The sequence below is a fragment of the Diaporthe amygdali genome (assembly GCF_026229845.1).
Source record: "Diaporthe amygdali strain CAA958 chromosome Unknown NODE_1_length_4327563_cov_65_473760, whole genome shotgun sequence".
NCBI classification, from domain to species: Eukaryota; Fungi; Ascomycota; class Sordariomycetes; order Diaporthales; family Diaporthaceae; genus Diaporthe; species Diaporthe amygdali.
This window is the reverse complement of record NW_026517021.1, coordinates 1,079,006-1,097,612: the sequence shown is the minus strand read 5'-3', so window position 1 is coordinate 1,097,612 and position 18,607 is coordinate 1,079,006. Positions and strand designations below refer to the sequence as shown.

Below are 18,607 nucleotides of genomic sequence, written 5' to 3'. Positions count from 1 at the left end.
GGAAAGGAAAGACTGAAAGAATTGAGCGGCATTCTCGACATATATCCTACGATTCTGTGGACCACAACCGCCTCCAAAAGCGTGCGACTTAGATTACCAACGTCCATGTTGTTGTGAGTCCCGCTTCCTGTTTAGGGGGAGTTCAGGGGACTGGCCTGAGTATTTCGGAGGTTTATGTTTGACGCCAACGATGTTGCAAGGGTGTTCTACATAACATGCGCAGGCAGCGCTTGAACTGAGTGATAGATTCTCCGTGTAAGCTTTTGCGGGCCCCCTTCCACAACAGGAACTCTCTACTCAGGGGCAAGCATCTGGATCCTCGTGATCACATAGCGAGTCGTGCGCGGAATCATAAGTGGGAATCAGGGTGAGTAGAGGGCAGTGCTGCAGAATATTGTGGGTGAGCCACGAGAGTCACTGTTTCGTTGCTGATCGCACATATTCTATTCGTTTCGTTTCGTTCTGTTTCTTGCCGTTTCTGTTTGTCGATCCTGCCGTCGGTCGAAGCACAGGAGCGGTTGACGTGATAATCGACGACCGGCGGCGAGTGGGGGTGGAGACCTGCCATTCGGATCCGAAAGCCGGAGACGACGGGTATTGGTGGAACATCTGAGGAGGCTGCATTGCCCCTGTCATCAATCCTGCACAAGCTTAAACGCCAAGATAGGATGATAGGAAATTCGAGGGCCCTAATTCGCTGATCTTTCTGTGAGGAACGGTCCGTCATATCTCGGCGAAACGGCCGCTCAAGCGAAATATAAGGTGGATTCAATTCGACACACTGAACAAGATTAAATAGGGAAACAACCTTGTTTGGTGGGCCGTCAGGAGATCGCCTTCCAGGGAGCCGAGATGAGAGGATGACAGACCCAGTGAATTGGATTTGCAACGCAGGGGATGTTGGCGCTGGCGTCATCGCGCCGCTCACAGTTACCGAGGGATAATGCTCTTGAGCCTCCCTTTAGCCCGTAGGCCTCGTAGCATGATGGCCTTCCACCAATAACGTGGCGCCAAAGTGACCAAAGTACAAGCTCCTGTTCGCTTCAGCCTCAACTCCATCGTCGCCAAGCCCGGCGCCAATCGAAACGTCCCAAGATTCTGGGCGCCGGCCAGCGTTGCCATTTTTGTTTTGACAGAACATAAATGGAATATAAAATTCTCTGCTGTCATTGCCTGTCTGTATTTTGTGCTGACGGTTTTCAGAGCGAGTGAGTGGGTACTTGACGCGATGTCACTGTCCTTTTCGATTCGGCTGTATCCGAGACATGCTCCTTGTCGTCAAAACGCACGCTTACAATCTAGGCACTTCCGCGGCGCATTCAAGTTGCCACACCAATAACCGCCAGAAGGAATGTAATTCAATGGTGAAATCATGACACCCATGCCCGGCAACCAAGACTTCAGTCGCTGCGATGTCAATCTAATCAAAGAAGTGCGTTCCGACCTTGGGTCGGGGAAGGCAGGAGTGAAGCATGCAGAGTTGCAAGGTGACTATTTGAATGCTGCTGAAAATTATCGAAACATGATTCCTATCATAACGGTAGGGGTTAGAAGGCTAGCCAATCCTTTGCTTCCTTCTCACCCAAACTTCACTCTCGCCTCCTTCAACGCTTTCCACCGCAACAGGACGGAGCTCAATCTCCCACACCTGCAGCCTATAATTACCCCGATCGCCTCTGCCAGTAATCAGATCAAAAGACCAGCCGTGCTTGGGACATGTGATACCCGAACTCAACACAATACCAAAATCTTCTATGTCGAAAGGTGTTCCATCTGAGAGAGGATATGATGAATGAGGGCACTCCTGCAAATCAGATTAGCCAAACCCAATCTGGAAACAGACCTGAGGCGTCTGGGACAAGGTACTATTGCTTGCCTGATTTATTGCGTGAAATTTTCCCTTGTACTGGAACACAAGCACCTGATCCCGTAAACCGCCTGCCTCCGACGGTGCCCCCGAATCATCAAGTGCCACCTCGCTGGCACGCGAGCTATCTTCTTTGGGGACGTAGAATACTTTGCATCCTGGTTTTGTATCGGCACCGTCACCGCACGGGCGTATATGGGCAATGTTATCGTCATCCTCGCCAGTGATATTTGGAAATGACGATGCCAGACCGACTCGAAACCATGCGTTGCCCCCTTGGGACCGCGAGAAGGGGTTGAAGAACAAGGTCATTTCTTTGAGATGCAGCGACTATTCATGTACCCAAATTCTTTGACTGGCGCCTTTTGGGGAAGGACGGTCCATGGATGTGTGATTGTCGGTGACCTAGATTGGTTCGACAGAGTTTGACCCGCGAGACCCGGATGACTCGACCTCGGAATTGGTGGCTTCCTCCCTTGAAGCGCTATGAGATCACAGTCAGCATCTAGCGATTTGAATTCAGAGGGCTTTGATCTCGGGCGATGCCTATCGACAGCAGAAGACAAGGCTGCGAATTGGTCGCTTCGAGTGATTGTGAACCCCTGAACAGGGTGTGATAGAGGACAAAACTATAGCGTGTGATAAGAGAACGGGAAGGGTCAGGGTTTTAAGCTCAATGAGGAAGGGGGTGTCGGGGGGGGGGGGGGATGAAAGGGAGAGGCAAGGGCACGTTTCCTTAACCCCTTGGAACATATCCTCATGGTGCTATGAGTAGTATTTAAAGAATCCAAGTAATAATTCGCGTCAGTGGAATCCGCGTTTCATTTTCTGTATGTACGAGCGTTGTTCCAAATCAACCCGGGGGGGGGGGGGAAGTGTCACAAAATAATGTTGAATGCATTCTTAGATCACGACTAAAAACTCATTGCGGTTTCCAATTCGAGAGGAAAGAATATAGCAAGAAGAATAACTCTAAGCCTAGGTGAGCGGACTTGTGCAGAGAGAATGCACAAGTTCGCATCGGCAAGCCCGCCGCGACATTGTATGTGTCGAATCGGGGTCAGGTTCGCACCCGGGACCTCTGCATTCTCATCTTGACAATGTTCGCTCTGCCCATAGGAAAGAAACGAGGCTTCGCTGCTAAACAGTTCATGGTCCAGATCGTGCCACTGCTTACCATTTTTTTTGGCTCAAGATCGCCACCGCCTCCAGACCATCCACCCCCTCCTATTCTCGGCCTTCGCATTTTCGGCCTTTGCATTGTCGGCCTTCCTCAACCTGTCATTCCTCCACTTCATACCCCAAATGCGACTCATTATTGCCAAAGAAATGCAGAGGGCGAATGCGACAGCCATGCCCCCGAATGTCTGCAGTCGCCCAAACTTCTCAATCAAGTAATGGGCGGCGGGGACAGCCCCAGCAGACAAACCGCATCTTGCGAAATTGTTCATAGCCGTGGCGGCAGCGCCGTTTCCGGGATGCAAGTCCGTAATGAGGGTGGAGTTGATCGCGAAGATCATGTTGCTGGTCAGCGCGATGAGGAGTTGTAGTGTCAGAGGCACCGCCAACCAGCCGGGTTTCGAAGTAAGGGATGGCTTCCAGAGCGCGGCACCGTATAGCGCGGTCAAGACAGCCAGCAGCGGGGCGGCCCAGAAGACGTGACGGAAGCGTGCCTTTTCGATCGGAAAGTCTCCAGGTATGGACTTGGGTGATATTTCGCGATCATCCGTGATACCGTGTGCGATTTTGTAAGTTATCTCGACGGTCCTGTAGTCCCTGTCCATGAGCCGTCCGGCGAGCCATGATCCCATAATTGTGCCAATGCCTGTTAGAACCAAATGTTATCATTATTGTTCGTTCTGGAACAACTCTCAATGAGATTGCTTAACGTACCGTTTGGTAAAGATGCGTAACCCAATTGGAGTTCGCTGAGACCAAATGTCTCTCCCAGCAGCGCCGGCGTAGTGGCATTAACGATAGACCAGATCGAGTAAGCGACTGCACCGAATATGAGGTTCAGCAGCGTGTCGGTTTCCGATAGCATGCAAAGAGGTTTCACAAAATCACGGGGCTTCGGCATCCTCCTGACCGTCTTATCTGGCCCTGTCAGATCGGATGGCTTCCTGCAGATGCTATCCCACAAAGGCTTGTAAAAGATGCTTTTGACGCGCACGGAGCCGTTTCCAGCGACAGTTCGCAGCGTTTCAGGCAGAAACATGACCATTGTGATGATAACTAGGCCGGCGCTGACTGCAAGGAAGATGAATGTTGACCGGAATCCCCATGTTTGAGATAGAGCGCCTCCGATCAAAGGCCCGATGGCAATACTGAAGTTGCGTACTATGGAAAGTAATTCACGGTTAGGCCGACCTCAATAGTGTTGACTATGATGGCGGTTCTTCTTCTAGCTTACTAGCCTGGTACATGCTTAGGAGACCACCGCGCTCGGAGGAAGTCGAGATATCTTGAATGACCCCGTTGCCTGCCAATATATCAGTCATATGCGGATGGTTTGTGAGATTCGAGGGTCATCCACATACCGATGCTAACAACTGAGGCGCTACCGCAGGCTTGCAAGGCGCGAAAAATGAATAGGACCACGAACAAGGGCGAAAAGCTCAAAACAATGTTGGCAATAATATAGACGATGAAAGAATAGACATAAACTTGGCGTCTACCCAAGCTTTCTGATAATGTTCCCCATAAAAGTGGCGCGACACCTTGGAAAAGCTGGTAGGTAGTAATTGTAAGGGAACCAAATTTGTGCGATACTGTGAATTCCTATGGCCCGTTAGCTAGAAAAGGAGGATGGGGCGTGAGGTTGGCTTAGCTTACTTTTTCAATTGAGTTGAGGCACGGGAAGTAAATATTAGATGACAAGCCAGAGAAAGTGCCAGCCAAGCCAATCAGGCCCACCACTGCCCATTTTTTCCGAGTTCCAAAGACGTGGTACGGCTCAACCGCATCCGCTTGTGAGATTTCTGGGGACTGTGCCAGTTGCTCCTGGTGACCTAATTCCAAGATGCGTGAACCTCGATCCTCCTCTGGCAAGCTATCAGAGTTGCTCTGGCTGGAACTGGTCATCGGAGGCAAGGTCTGCAACGAGAAGGACGTGACATCGATACTTGGTTCCCTTTCTGCTTTTTCAGAAAAGGGGTTCAGAGACCGGGCACCCGTTCCAGCAGCTGGAAACAAGCCACTTCGAAAATTGCCCTGCTCGCTCATTTTCGCAGCCCTGAATGACTTTTTCTGTCGAATTTGTTTCGCTTTTAGGTCTTCCGCGAGACTGGAATATTTATTCGCACACCGTTGGCGTAGTATACCTCATGAGATGCGGAGTGATGCGCGGAGTCGATTTATTGGGCATGAGTGTTGCTGGATAGTTTAAAAAGAGCCCACAAGAAATAGCATTAGGCTTTGATATTTATTGAAATTCGAACCGAGTCATCATTTTTTTGCCTAATATATTTTGAGCAAAAAGTAAACGTGTGATCAAGCACATTAGTGAGCATGGCTAGAACAAGGCGCGAGACTAAGGAGAACAAAATGAAAATTTAGTATTTCTTTCAATTCTAGAGATCGACTAATAGACGGTGCGGCCCCAAAGCGCTGCATCTAGCGATCAAAGTGTCCAACACAAGATGCAGCGGAATTAATTTTACTGTTCATTAATCCCTGTGCATAATATTTTGCAAATGAATCTGAGAACATTCAACAAAAAATCAATTCAGACTGATTATTACTTACTAGATGTAGCTTAATATCTTAGCTTTGCTGTAAGCCTATATGTCTGTGGAGCGAAAGGCTTTTTCATGAGCGGTCCTTTTATCTCTCATACGTAGCATTCTTCATCAGATTTGGACGTGTAAAATGTGCAATCGCCCGAAGTCTGGTGCAGATATGTCTGTTCAATTTCGACGCCATCTGCTGGCCCAGTTTTCAGGGCTCAGGCGCACCCGCTCTGTCCACGGTTAGGTCCGCAACTCTTTTTCCCTGGCATGGCTGGGAGCGTTGGAAAGAGACGTCTCACTAGTTGTTCTTGGATGAAGAGGAGTTTAGAACAGCCGCAGGTGCTGACCACAAATAACGAACATGTTGGTTTGATCTAGGGTGGTGCCTACGTCTGCCATCATCTCATACACTGAAGGATGTGCGCGGCTGAGCAACGCAATTCAGCTGCACAAAGGTGTCGACCTCCTAACATTGATAAAGAACGAAGATATAGACGGCATGAGAACATTTTTGGATGAGGGCGTAATATTGACTCTTTTTAAAATTTCTTCTTAACATATTCTCATGGGCTAATGGGGGGCAACAAGAGAGGCATCCCGAGAAATCATGTCATACCTTACGAATGCACCCTGTTGACACGACGGGCTGCCCTTCCTTGATATCTTGGCATCAGATTATATTTCATTGAATACACAGAGTTAGCCGACTACTTTCGCAACCCAGTCATACATCGTCAGCCCAAGTTGGCTCTCTGCGCCGATCTGGCAATGTTCACCTGCGCCAGTGTTGGACTGGAACAGATGGAACGTCGCCTCAGAACCAATCATTTGCGCAGCAGTAGGCGCCTGTTCCAGACCGACCGTATCGTGGTCGGCACCACCCACAAAGACGGGAACCGTCAGATTCTGCGCGAACCCATCGATAGTGTAGTTGCCCAGCTGGTCAAACCAGTTGTAATACGAGTTCGTCTTGAAAGCCCAGAGGCCCTGGTCGACGACCCACTTGAAGCTGGTGGGCGCCAGGCCGCTGTTGTAGATGGCCAGGGTGTACGCGTTGAAGGCGGTCTCGTTGCCGGCCTCGTACAGCTGGATCAGCTGCGCGGGGAAGAGATCCTTGAGGACCTGCTGTAGGTTGTATAGCCCGTCCACCACCGTCACGCCCGCGAAGCGCCGTTCCACGGCCGCGGCGCGCACGACGAGGATCGCGCCGAAGGACTGGCCGTGCAGGATCAGCTTGTCCATGTCGACGTCATCACGCGTTTCGAGGTAGTCGACCACCGGGGTTACTACGTCCCACCAGTTCGGGATGAAGCCGAGGCCTTGCTCGCGGCGCACGGTGGGCTGCCCTGGGCCCTCGTAGGAGATAAAGTTGTATCCTCGAGAGGTGGCCTGGCGTCCTATCCCATGGTATAGGTCCTCTTGGCTGCCGTCGTAGCCGCTCACGGCAACGATGGTTGGGCGCTTGGTTGAGTCAACGCAGGCGCGTTTCGCCTTCTTTGATGGGGAGCAGTATGTCTCGGCTGGGTAGAAGTAGGCTGGAATGGTGAAGCCTGGGGCCTGGATGGTGAGTTTTTCGCCGGGAAAGGCGAGTAGCTCGATAGCCTGGGCGAAGTCCTTCAGTTGGCTGTCCCAAAGACTGTACAGTCGAGGATCAGAGCTGTTGTGAACGAGGAAAAAGCCTGAAGTCCGGTAGTAGGATGCTGCATGAAAGTAAGACTCCAGTTGACCGATTGGAGATGTGGTACTGTCGCCTTGGGCCTCGATCTGGCCTGCGAGGTAGCTGAACTGGCTGTACCAGCTTTCAAAATCACCGGGCGTGATTTGCGAGGCAGCACGAAGGACTTCGCCGGTGTTTGAGCCCAAGTTATTGGACAGCGCAAGAACCACACTTAATATGTAAGAGAACTCGCTGTCGGTGCTGAGGGGCAATGTGGTCTCATTTGTGGCGTTGTTCTGGGCCGCCTAGTCCGGAGTCGAGGTCAGCAATTGCCCAGGAGACGTTGAGGTTGATGGGGGCTGGGACGGAAATGAGAGCACGTACTGCGGCCAGGAGCTGAGCGCTCCAGACAAGAACGTGGCTCGGCTTCATGATAACTGGCCGTTGTGTGGTGGTGTATTTTTCCGGATGATGTCCTGGTCAGTGGCTCCGAGCTGCCGGCTGTGGGCGATACTGTGCTACAACTGTTGAAGCTGGAGCACGTTCTAGTCGGCCATAGACTGTAACACCCGATGGTGGGCCAAAAAGCCACTCCCATGTTGAGAAGTGCGGACCATCCTCTTTATACTTGTGTTCACGAAATCATTGACGAGGATGTGAAGGTGCTACTGCAGACTTGTAATATGCCACACCCACATACGTCGTAGTAGGACGCGACACTGAATCCTTCGCGCGGCGTTGCTGTCATATGGAACCAGCCATTCCTGCAGGTGCTCAATTGTAGCTATGTCTTCTGCAAGGGCACACGTACGCGATGCTAGACTTGGACAGGACCGATTCCGCTGCACGCGTCCCTCGGCATGCTCCACCATTGGTGCAAAGAAGAGCATCTAAGGCTGCTGCCCTGCATATATTCGTCATTCGCGAGGTTATAAAGCATGAGGTAGTATGGGGAAAGCATGGAGAGGTGTTCTAGAAGGATTGCTTAGAGCTGACATCTCGCAATCGGGATCGGTCCCCCACACCAAAGACAGCGGATATTGAATCCTGCAGGTCATGCCTGTGAGCAAGACGGCAAATTGACCAATCACGCATGTTTCGAGGACATTGGTGACAGCATGTGATTGGCTGTAAGTCATTAACACATTAGGCTTAACAGTAAGCCAGGCCAGGCCGTCGTGATAGAGACGGCGGGAAAGATGCTGAAAGCTAGACGGCCGCCATGTCTCGGCTTGTTAGTCTAGGAGCCCTGACTAGAGAAGTTCGGGCTCGCGATCGCTTCCGTTTTGACCCCAGCACCGGTGGGCTGCCTTCTGTTAGTACAACGTCACCGTCGCAGCGCCAGGAACAAAACGGCGTGGGGTCTACCTTTCAGGGAAAACAAGCTTTCCGTGCCGTTGGAACCCTGGTCGACTCTAACGTCATGTCCCTGTTCTGACCGTTGCGACCTGAACATGTGCTCCAACGTGCTAAAGTCAATAGCTGTATTTCAAGATGATATTTTGTAAATGTTTATGAACCACTGTACAGCTGCAACATTTTCAAAGCTTCTGGCCCAATGTTCCACCTGTTGCAGCCACACTGAGGCACTTTGGTAACCCGAACCATGTAGAGGTCAATCTGGCTGCCTGGACTCTGGGCGACATCGTTTTTCCCACCCAAGAACAGCGGCAGGTAAGATCGGTTTGTTATCTTCCCGCGCACGTGAAAATGACTGGTTAACACTAGTCTTTGAATTTCGATATCTCTCACCGCTCTCACCCGTCCTTATTGCACTTCATGAGAGCGAGTGCGCCTCTGAACTTCGACAGTGAAGAGAAGCCCATGGCTCATTAATCCTTGACAATGGGACGTCTAATTCCGGCCCTTACGGCGGTACTTAGCGGCGCCATCACCGTTTCTGCCTCGCACTCTGCCTCCTACTACCACCCAGACATCAAGAGTGCCCACGATAATGCCTTCGCTATCTTCAACTCCATCCACTCCGCAATGCGACAATGGGGATCTTCAGTGCATCACAATGGCCTGTCGTTCTATCTTGCCACAGCTCCCGAGGGTAGTGTCTTCTACCATGGCGGATACAGTACAGAACGCCCGGATAGTTTCGAGTGGTTGGCCTTTGAAATAGAGCATGCTGCGCAATTTGCCGCCTCTTGGGAGTTTACACAGAGTGCAGACCTCAACACCATGGCCGATACAGCCCTCGATGCACAAATTTTGAAGACTCTTCTTCGACATCGAAGCTCTCACGCCAGGCCCCCGTCTGATCCCGGCCGCAGTCCGAACTTGCATAACAAGTTGTCCTCGCAACGACCTCTGGGAATTGTGGAGAACAACGACGAAGGCGATGAGGACGATGACGATGACGATGAAGATCCACCGACCAGACCACCGCGCTTTGATAAGCTACGGCGCGGGTATTTACAACTTTACCGTGCCAACCGACCCTTGAATCTCCTCTACATCGACGGTGAAGCTGCTGCAAAGTGCCCACTTGGCTCCCTCGACAGCCAGGATCTGATATTGCTCGGCCGCAACAAGTCCTCTGGCCCACCCACCTGGGGGGAATGGCCGCGGGCTAAGCAGTTGTGCGCTCTTGCAGACGAGTGGAAACACCCGACTGGGGCCAAAATCGATGGCTTTATACGCATGGAGGCTGGTTTCGAGATTGTTTATTGCGACTTTTCCGAGCAAGGTGGTTTAGATCTGGTGTCGGTGCAGGGGAGCTCTTTCCGTAACGAGACTGGTTTACCGCCACATCAGATCGACTCAGTCTTTGAGTGGCTCCGAGCCTCCGCTGCCCGATTTCATGGCCACCCGGCCGGTCGGCTGGACATCGACTGGAGCAGCATGGTCTCAGCTTTCTCCTACCCCATGAACCTCTCAAACCCGGACTGGCATAGGCAGGACCTGCCCAGGGTAGTGAATGCCACAATGGAGAGCAGGCTAGGAGTCCGTGCCAGGTTGAGGGATGTCTTCGCCGCACGCGGTGGTCAGGAAGTACCAAAGAGAAGAATCGTGAACTGGCAGGGCGTGGTTGACAAGATCGTGACACGCTTCAGCGAACGGCTGCAGTATATGGCGAATAACCAGTGGACACATGACCGTTTACTCCTCGCCCTCGGCACAATTGTCGACCCACACATTAGCTATACCGATCACAGCCCCATGTCAGAGCACCTTGCTATCGACCGTTGCACGCAGCACTACCTTGATCCGTCCTTCCTGCACCCCGAGACATGGACCCCGGAAGACCACGCTGTAGCGACCGCCCTTGAACGGGTATCGCACACTATCTGCGACACCTTATTTCACGCACGGCGTGTCTTGCGAGCCGCCAACGGTATGATGTCGTCCGATTCTGACGCTCTCGTGAAGGAGGCACAGCGGACCATCGTGGAACTTATGGAGCAGCTCAGGTGGACCACATGGAGGGAGTGTGACGGGTGCGCGTCTTCGGATGAGATCTGCAGCATCCCCATGTTCCCGACTGGCGCGTCCGAAAACGACTATTTCCACCCCAGCTGCAAGAACATCACCGAGATTCTACGTAGCTTTGGGTATTGGGGGCTTGATGTACATATCTACGACCAGAGAACAGACAAGAGAGCCTGATTTAAACGATTCGCAAAGAAATTTCATGTAAATAGTCGTCCAGCCGAGTCCACAGATGCAAGTACAGCGCTTGCTAATCGGTGATCCAAGGGAACGGACCGGACCGTAAGCAGAGGCTGTCATGACAAGCATTCACCATTTCGTAGGAGTTTTCACGGATATCAAGGTCTGCATAACGTGTTATGTTGTTATTAAATCTATCATAATAATCAAAACATAACGATACTATTTAAAATGCCCTTATATTTCTTATTGAGTGACCTGAAAAAATAATAAAGAATCTTCAAGCCATCTATAAGATTATTACTTTCCTTAGAGAATTTTTTTTACGAAGGAATTACAGCACTACATTATGATCGAAGACTTCAGTGTTGCATTCTGCGTGAGAGCAATGTTACGGGTCGGTGTCGAGTGGGCCCCCTCGGAGACCCACGTCAAGAAGTCCAGTGTGGGAATGTTCAGAGGGAATCTTCACAAGGCCCCATTTCGTAGCCTCGACACGTTTCCTATCATCTGTGCGTCATGAAAGAGTCCTCGTATAGCGACAACTAGGAATGGAGAGTCCATCTCATCCTGGGCCACCGATGAACGATGCCACGGATATCATTCGGATCTGCTGGCAACAAGCCTATAAGGTCGAAGACCCCGCGGCCCAGCCCCTCTCGCGGGGAACCAGAAAAGCAAGACTCAGCTGACGGCCGATAGAGACGTGGTGTGATCCGCTGTACGGACACGGCGACCTTCGCCCGGGTAGAGTCATACGAATCTAGGGAAGGCACAACAAGAGTATCTTACCAAGCATTTTTGAACCAATTCATTCAACATTTGAGATTTGCTCGGTTAGCAAGCCTAATTGAGCCGCCTTTCCGCGATGAGCCCGATTTATACTTCGCGATAAGTGAATTGCAAAAGACGCTGATCATTTACCGCACGGTCTGTCTTCCTGGCAGGTGTTTCGCATATCTTGGCTGTTGAAAGTTTGACAGTCTTATAGACATCGACCGAACGCGGCAGGATGCTTCAATCAATAGTAAAGGGAATCGAAGAGATCTCGCGTGTTATCACTGTCGGTACAACCGGTCTGGAGTGTGCCGTAAGGATCGCATGCCGACGAGCGATGGCCTTACAAATTCAATTTGCTGTGGTGGAACTTTTTGCACATTTTTGGCGTCTTATTAAACAGCTGGAAGTTCCATTATACCAGTGCCTCAGAGGTGAGTCGAGGCGCGGAAATAGGTGATTTGGAAGTATTTACATTGTCTTATCTTTATCCAGGCGCTTCCACACAATCGACCCTCAAAATCATCAAAAAGTTGGAGGCTGGTTTAACTGTCGGTTTGGACGTTCTAAACAACAAAGCTCTTGATATCTCAATCGCTGTTCAACGTGCTGTATTACGGAGTAAGTAAAAGCATGTCGTCCCGAAGAGGTGCTCGGGCTTGAGCTCGCAAACATCAGGTGCACGGTGGCAGAGGAGCCGAAGCTACGCCAGATTGCATTCTTCCTCACCCAGTCCACAACCAGTTCACAAATTGACACATCAATTACTACTGTGCTAACAAAAGCTGGTTGAGCAGCAATACCCCTGACCCAGGCTAGTATTGGATATGACTTGAGTAGGTGCTTTGGGCATTCATTACCATTGCGGGTCTCATGAAGCTCGAGTCTGGAGACCAGCCGCCTTGCAAGATACTTCTAACATTTTTACGCAGGGATTATAAACAGAAGAACCACCCAACTAGACAGCCGTACGTTTATACGATGAGAGGGCTCCATGGAGCTCGCCACTGACACATTGACCCGACCTAGGCATCTCCTCGGCCCTCACCCTACCACAGGACGAAGAATACGATGGAATCAAAGAAGAGATATGCCCCTCAAGGATGAGAGGCGGAAGAGGTAGGCGCTAGGTTGATTGGTCAGCTGGATGAAGCCCAGCTGTACGAATCGTGGAGAATGGGGTTCATTGCGATGTCTGGGTAACGGGGTATGACCGAGAACAGCCTTTTTGAGTCTGCTTATAACTCTATGTTGGGATTGGTCTCTCCCTCCATCTTCACGGGGCTCCAAACACCATATCCATACGTAAGTTGGAGTAAACCATATCAAAGTTGTAGTCAGCACAGAGACAAGATTCATCCTCGGAGCACATTGCGCATTGACACTACTTCGACACGATTATACATGGGCCAACGCCATCCATTAACCTTCAGTCCACGATCGCTACCCCCCAACAAGAGCGACACCCCGTCACCCCCTGGCCCTTAAGCTTGGCCGAACCTCTTGGCCACCGTCTTCCAGTTGATGACGTTCCAGATAGCGCTGAAGTACTCGGCCTTGCGGTTCTGGTATTGCAGGTAGTAAGCGTGCTCCCAGGCGTCGATGCCGAGCAGAGGGATAAGGTTGCCGGTGACGGGGTCCTGGTTCGCGCGGGTGACCAGGCTCAGCGTGCCGCTCTCCTTGTCCTTGGCGATCCAGGCCCAGCCGCTGCCCTGGATGCCGGCGAGGGCGGCGTTGGTCTGCTTCACGAGGGTGTCGAAGGAGCCGAAGTCGCGGTCGATCGCTTTCTGTGGGCGCAATGTACGTCAGCAGATGTTCTCACTGGCTAGGCTGTCGAGGGAGGGCGAAGCAACCACCCAGCTCTGCGCATGTGCAGTCTTTTCTACGCACCTTCAATTCTCCTGCCGGCTCACCGCCACCATCCTTGCTGGCAGGCGCCAGGTTCTCCCAGAAGAGGGAGTGGTTGACATGTCCACCGCCGTGGAAGTTGAGGAGAGGCGCGATGCTGGCGGCCTTGGACGAGTCGCCCTTGGCTTCGGCCTCGGCAATGGTCTCGAGAGCGCTGTTGAGGCCGTTGACGTAGGTCTGGTGGTGCTTGGAGTGGTGCAGCTCCATGATCTGGCCAGAGATGTGAGGCTCGAGTGCGCCGTAGTCGTCTAGTAGAGGGAGCGCATGTCAGCATTCTGTGGTCGCAGGAGACGATATCGTGCGTGCAAAGGCTTGTGATATTCGGAGGAAATCGGCGGACATGTTCACTTACAGGACAGGTCGGGGAGAGTGGCCTTGCCGCGGACGAACTGGGTGCTGGCCATGCCCATGACAGGCTTCGCAGCTTGAGCTCGCAGAGCACCCCGCAGGGCAGGAGTTGATCGCAGGAGAGTGGCCGACATTTTGCAGATGGTTGTGTGAATTTTTGGAGGGCGATTGAGCTGCAGGAATTGGTGGTGGATTAGGTTGAGCGTGTACGAACCTGGCACAGAAAGTAGCAGGAAGTCTGGGAGGTTGAGACAAAAGTGAGGAATTAATAAAGCTATTCAGTCTTGGTGATGTCAAGCCGTTAGGCCGACCGGCTCGGACCCCACAGGCCTCGATTGCCTGCGCGGGTGTGGGGATGACAGAGCTTCGAGCTTCGGATGCAGTGGAAGCTCCCAGGCGTTGCGAGAGCTTGGGTCTCCGATCTCACACTGTCGTCATAGCGATGTGGGAGCTCACCACCGCCCTGCAGCGAAGCCGCGATTTGTCGACATCCCTGCACGCCCAGCTGCACTGTACTGGTGCCCCACAGCCCAGTCGCGTCTCGCTTCTATTTTCCAGCACCGCGTTCACATGTCAATATTCTGATTGTTCGACGCAGCACCACCACCACTTCACTAAGATTCCCTAATTGAAGCACGCTCCAGTGGTCCGTGGCATCGCGATCCTGATATTCTGAGAGTCGAAGACACACTAGAAAAAATCCAAAATGTCATACTACGATATTGACGCGATCCTTACGGATGCAGAGGTATGGTCGCCAAGCCGTGGTTGATGACAATATTGATGGGCATTTGTTGTCTAGCATTGTGGTTGCTAACTCAGGGCTCGCCTCCAGAAAATCCCCTGCGAATTCAACTTCGAAATCCCCGACCTGGGCCACCTCGACAACAGCCCAGGCCTCCCCCTCAAAGCCGGCTCCAAGCTTGCCCTCCCACTGTGGCTCGCCGAGATGCTCGCCCTCGCCAACACCTCCGGCGGCGCCGCAGACGAGGACGCCAAATCTTTCGTGAACCTGTCTTTACCTCCCGCCCTATCAAGCGAGGTGGTCCAAGCCCTGAAGGCCGACCCGCGCGCCGTTCCGTTGCGCGACCAGAGCACACACTTCTACGGCCTGGCGACGCGTCTCATGGACCTGTTCGAGGAGAGGGAGCTGGATGGCGTCCTGAGGAAGACTTTCGTCACGCGCTCGGCGGACCTCGCGCTGCATGCCAGGAAGACTGGCGGGGCGAGCGGCAAGGAGGATGGGAGCAATCTTGGTGTTGGGGTGGATGGGGAGTTCCTCCGGGGCTTGGACGAATGGGAAAGGAGCCTGCACCGCAAAGCGCACGATGGGACTAAGTTGTCCAAGCAATGGATGGAAAATGTCAAGAAGCACTGAACAAGTCGCAGTGTCTAGGCAGACCTCCATCGGCCGCCCCCGTTGCGCTTTGTTGGTGGTTGATCCTTTACGCCGCGGATGCCCATCCACGAGCCAGTTGGCGTGACCTGAATTTTGGTCAGGACGGTGGTGTTGAGGGCGCGCCACTTCCAGTCGCGGAAAAGAAATGCAACTGTATCGAGCTGCCGAGACTACGACCAATAGGTGAGTCTACTGAGTCTACGTACCGAGTCTCTAACGGTGCAATTATTCGTGCGATAGACTGACACCGCTCGCAGGGCGGATTGAGCTGCGACACAATTGCAGATATTGGCGCGTAGCGCTATCGGTCTTCTCCAAGTCTAGTATCTGAGGCGACCGAGTGCTCGACCATCATCTGTCTTCCACCTTGTTATCGAGTTTCGCCGTCTTCAAAGAAGCGGGGAAAAAGATCACGTCCTTTGGATAGCATGAACAACGAACGTTGCTGAGAACGCTGTCGACACGCTGTGCGAGATGGCCAAGTGGAAAGCCGCAACGATTCACAGGCAGATATCTACTGCAAGTTTGGATCGACATCTTAGGTCATCAATGATTGCTCCTATCGTTCGGAAACCCTCAGCGGATATCTCGCGGTGATGAGGGCGTGACAGACGGGAAGCAGGCCGGGTATCGACAGCTACTTCTCGGGGCACCTTTGTGCGTTCTCCGAAATAGATCCACATTGTCCAGGTCAAATCATTTTGCTTCCCAGCATTTCGGTTTGTGAGATCCACGTGCACACCTGCCATGATCAACTCGTCCAATCTCATGGCCTCGCGGCGGACAAAGCCAGGGATGTCTGGTTCCTATCTCGGGCCATGTATAAACCCTCGTCAATTTGTGTGGTACTTATTAGACGAACTCGCGCCTGGTTACAGCGGCTTCCTATCTTCGGCAATCCGGTTCATGAGATTTTGGGTTGTAGTGATCTGCAAAGCCGCTATGGCCAGGTTCATCCAGATGGGGTCAAGAATGAGGGGGTTGAATGTTCCCCATGGGGTAGCGGCGTGGAGTGCATATCTAGTACCGAACCTAGTACCTCTGACACCGAGTTCGTCGACTATGGATCACTCTTACCTGACTCTGATCTGAGGGGGTGGCCGGAGATGGCCCGGCTTTGAGCGGTGATGATATCTGCTCGCTTACATCTCCACAGTCGGAGTCAAGAAAACAAGCCGGTCTGGATAGTCACGAGTACATAAACACCTTGCCAGCAGACTTCTGAATTAGGAGCGATCCTTGGATTTTCTCACCAAGGATTTTTGGAATATGCATGTATAGACTACAGCTTCACATTTTAATTCTCTCTGTTGTTAATGGTGGTTTCTACCGCTCCAGATCTCAGTAGCGACATAACCCCTCAAGTCCAACAAACAATGGCCCGCCGATATCTCGGCGGTTCAGGAGAGCGGCTGACGGTATGGATATCCATTGCCGCCTCCACGGTGTTGATATTCTACGGCTATGATCAAGGCGTCTTCGGGAACGTCCTCGTCTCGGATGACTTTCTGAGGACAATGGGCTACCCTTCGACCGCAGACCAGGGCACGATGACCTCGGTGTATAATCTAGGCTGTTTCGCAGGCGCCCTATCAACGCTTTACACCGGCGACAAACTCGGCCGTCCCCGTGTTCTTATGCTGGGGAGTTCCGTCATCGCCGTGGCGGCAATCATACAGGCCTCTTCCTACAGCGCTGGGCAGATGTATGCCGGGCGGGTCATCGCCGGGCTGGGCACCGGGATGAACACAGCGACTGCCGGCGTGTGGCAGTCCGAGACGTCCAAGATGCGGAGCCGTGGCAAGCTGATCATCATTCAGATGGCGAACTGTATCACGGGCTTTGCCATCTCCAACTGGCTGACGCTTGGCTTCTCTTTCGCGCCGGGGAGTGTCTCGTGGCGGTTTCCGCTCGCTTTCCAAATGTGTGAGTCTGCTGCTTTTGTATTGGCCAGGGCTTTAATCACGTAACGATGCTGAACATCGCAATTAGTCTTCTCCGGGCTTGTCTTGCTTATGTGCCCGTTTCTCCCCGACTCCCCGCGTCTGCTTATTCGTAAGGGCCGGTACGATGAGGCAATGGAGGTTCTTGCCGCTCTCGAAGGCCATGGCGCCACACCTGGCTCGCCATCCGTTCGCACCCAGTTCTCCATTATCAAGGACGTTCTTGATCGAGAATACGCTGTGGAGTACACCTGGATGCAACTGATCACCGGGCGTGGACCCCCAGGTGCGATGCGGAGAATGATTTTGGGGGCCTGGATGCAAGCTATGTCAGTTGCAGCATGAGCATATCCTTGTGAAGAAGTGGTAGCTGACCAGACTCCGACAGGAACCAAATCTCAGGAATAAACGTCACGTCTTATTACATGACTTACGTCTTCATCCACGCCATCGGCTTCAGTGAACTGACGGCCCGCATCCTCGCCGCTGCAGGGTCCATGGACTACCTCTTCTTCTCATTCATGGCTTATTTCGTGATCGAGCGCTACGGCCGCCGCCGCGTGATGATGGTGTCAGCCGCGGCGTGCTCCACGTGCTGGACTATCATTGCCATCGCAACAGGACTCACCGAGACCGGGCGCGGCGACAGTTACAGGCTGGGAATCGTTGCCGTGTCCTTCTTCTTCGTCTTCTTCGCCTCATTCGCAATGGGCGTCCTAGGGGTACCCTGGCTATACCCGACCGAGATCAACGCGCTGGCCTTCCGTGCCAAAGGCGCCAGCCTGGCTATGGCGACCAATTGGATCATGAACTACATGGTGGCGCAAGTGACCCCGCCTGGTATCGAAAACCTGGGCTATAAGTTCTGGATCATCTGGGCTGTCATCTGTGCCTCGTTCATACCCACGACGTATTTCTTCTACCCAGAGACGGCGAATCGATCGCTAGAGGATATTGACAGATTCTTTGAGGGGAACCATAAAGTCTTTGTGTTCGGAGACAAAATGGCAACTCAGTTACACAGACCAAGCATCTATGAGGAGGCTGATATGGAGATCGCCGCCAAGAATGAGAAGTCTGACAGTAGCGCCGGTCATGTTGAGAAAAGGGAGAATGAGGCCGGTATAGAATGAAGTGGTATGTATGACTCGTCGTCCACTTGGAGAGACACATATGGCTTTTCAGCCCCAGGTGTATAAGCAAAGCCAGAAGATCTCAGGGTGGAGGGCTGATTACGGTCTGGTATAATGTCCGATATGATAGGGGCTGAGGAGATCCATTGACCATACTAGAGACTCGCATCTGCGTTACGCATGAACAATATAGCGCGCAAAGTTGTAAAAGTTCGAGGCATCTCTT

General features: G+C 52.4%; 6 protein-coding genes across 6 annotated transcripts; 3 read left to right on the top strand and 3 right to left on the bottom strand.

The window, feature by feature from the left end:
* Nucleotides 1–3,057: 3,057 nt before the first annotated feature.
* On the bottom strand, nucleotides 3,058–5,092 carry J7T55_005898 (major facilitator superfamily transporter; the record flags this gene model as incomplete). The annotated part of the gene is made up of 5 exons (XM_053138377.1): nucleotides 3,058–3,692; nucleotides 3,761–4,207; nucleotides 4,281–4,349; nucleotides 4,408–4,648; nucleotides 4,703–5,092. The coding sequence occupies 5 exons, from the start codon at nucleotides 5,090–5,092 to the stop codon at nucleotides 3,058–3,060; spliced, it is 1,782 nt and encodes a 593-aa protein (XP_053000669.1).
* A 1,205-nt stretch (nucleotides 5,093–6,297) lies between these two features.
* On the bottom strand, nucleotides 6,298–7,687 carry J7T55_005897 (dihydropseudooxynicotine hydrolase; the record flags this gene model as incomplete). Its single annotated transcript, XM_053138366.1, has 2 exons — nucleotides 6,298–7,560; nucleotides 7,640–7,687. 2 exons carry the CDS (start codon nucleotides 7,685–7,687, stop codon nucleotides 6,298–6,300), a joined length of 1,311 nt encoding a protein of 436 aa, XP_053000668.1.
* A 1,413-nt stretch (nucleotides 7,688–9,100) lies between these two features.
* On the top strand, nucleotides 9,101–10,870 carry J7T55_005896 (uncharacterized protein; the record flags this gene model as incomplete). Its single annotated transcript, XM_053138355.1, has 1 exon — nucleotides 9,101–10,870. The coding sequence occupies one exon, from the start codon at nucleotides 9,101–9,103 to the stop codon at nucleotides 10,868–10,870; it is 1,770 nt and encodes a 589-aa protein (XP_053000667.1).
* Nucleotides 10,871–13,134: 2,264 nt separating this feature from the next.
* J7T55_005895 (superoxide dismutase) lies at nucleotides 13,135–14,040 on the bottom strand (the record flags this gene model as incomplete). The annotated part of the gene is made up of 3 exons (XM_053138345.1): nucleotides 13,135–13,437; nucleotides 13,541–13,806; nucleotides 13,911–14,040. 3 exons carry the CDS (start codon nucleotides 14,038–14,040, stop codon nucleotides 13,135–13,137), a joined length of 699 nt encoding a protein of 232 aa, XP_053000666.1.
* A 572-nt stretch (nucleotides 14,041–14,612) lies between these two features.
* J7T55_005894 (dna replication complex gins protein psf3) lies at nucleotides 14,613–15,284 on the top strand (the record flags this gene model as incomplete). Its single annotated transcript, XM_053138334.1, has 2 exons — nucleotides 14,613–14,654; nucleotides 14,742–15,284. The coding sequence occupies 2 exons, from the start codon at nucleotides 14,613–14,615 to the stop codon at nucleotides 15,282–15,284; spliced, it is 585 nt and encodes a 194-aa protein (XP_053000665.1).
* Nucleotides 15,285–16,681: 1,397 nt separating this feature from the next.
* On the top strand, nucleotides 16,682–18,381 carry J7T55_005893 (uncharacterized protein; the record flags this gene model as incomplete). The annotated part of the gene is made up of 3 exons (XM_053138323.1): nucleotides 16,682–17,231; nucleotides 17,298–17,577; nucleotides 17,637–18,381. The coding sequence occupies 3 exons, from the start codon at nucleotides 16,682–16,684 to the stop codon at nucleotides 18,379–18,381; spliced, it is 1,575 nt and encodes a 524-aa protein (XP_053000664.1).
* Between the last annotated feature and the right edge of the window lie 226 nt (nucleotides 18,382–18,607).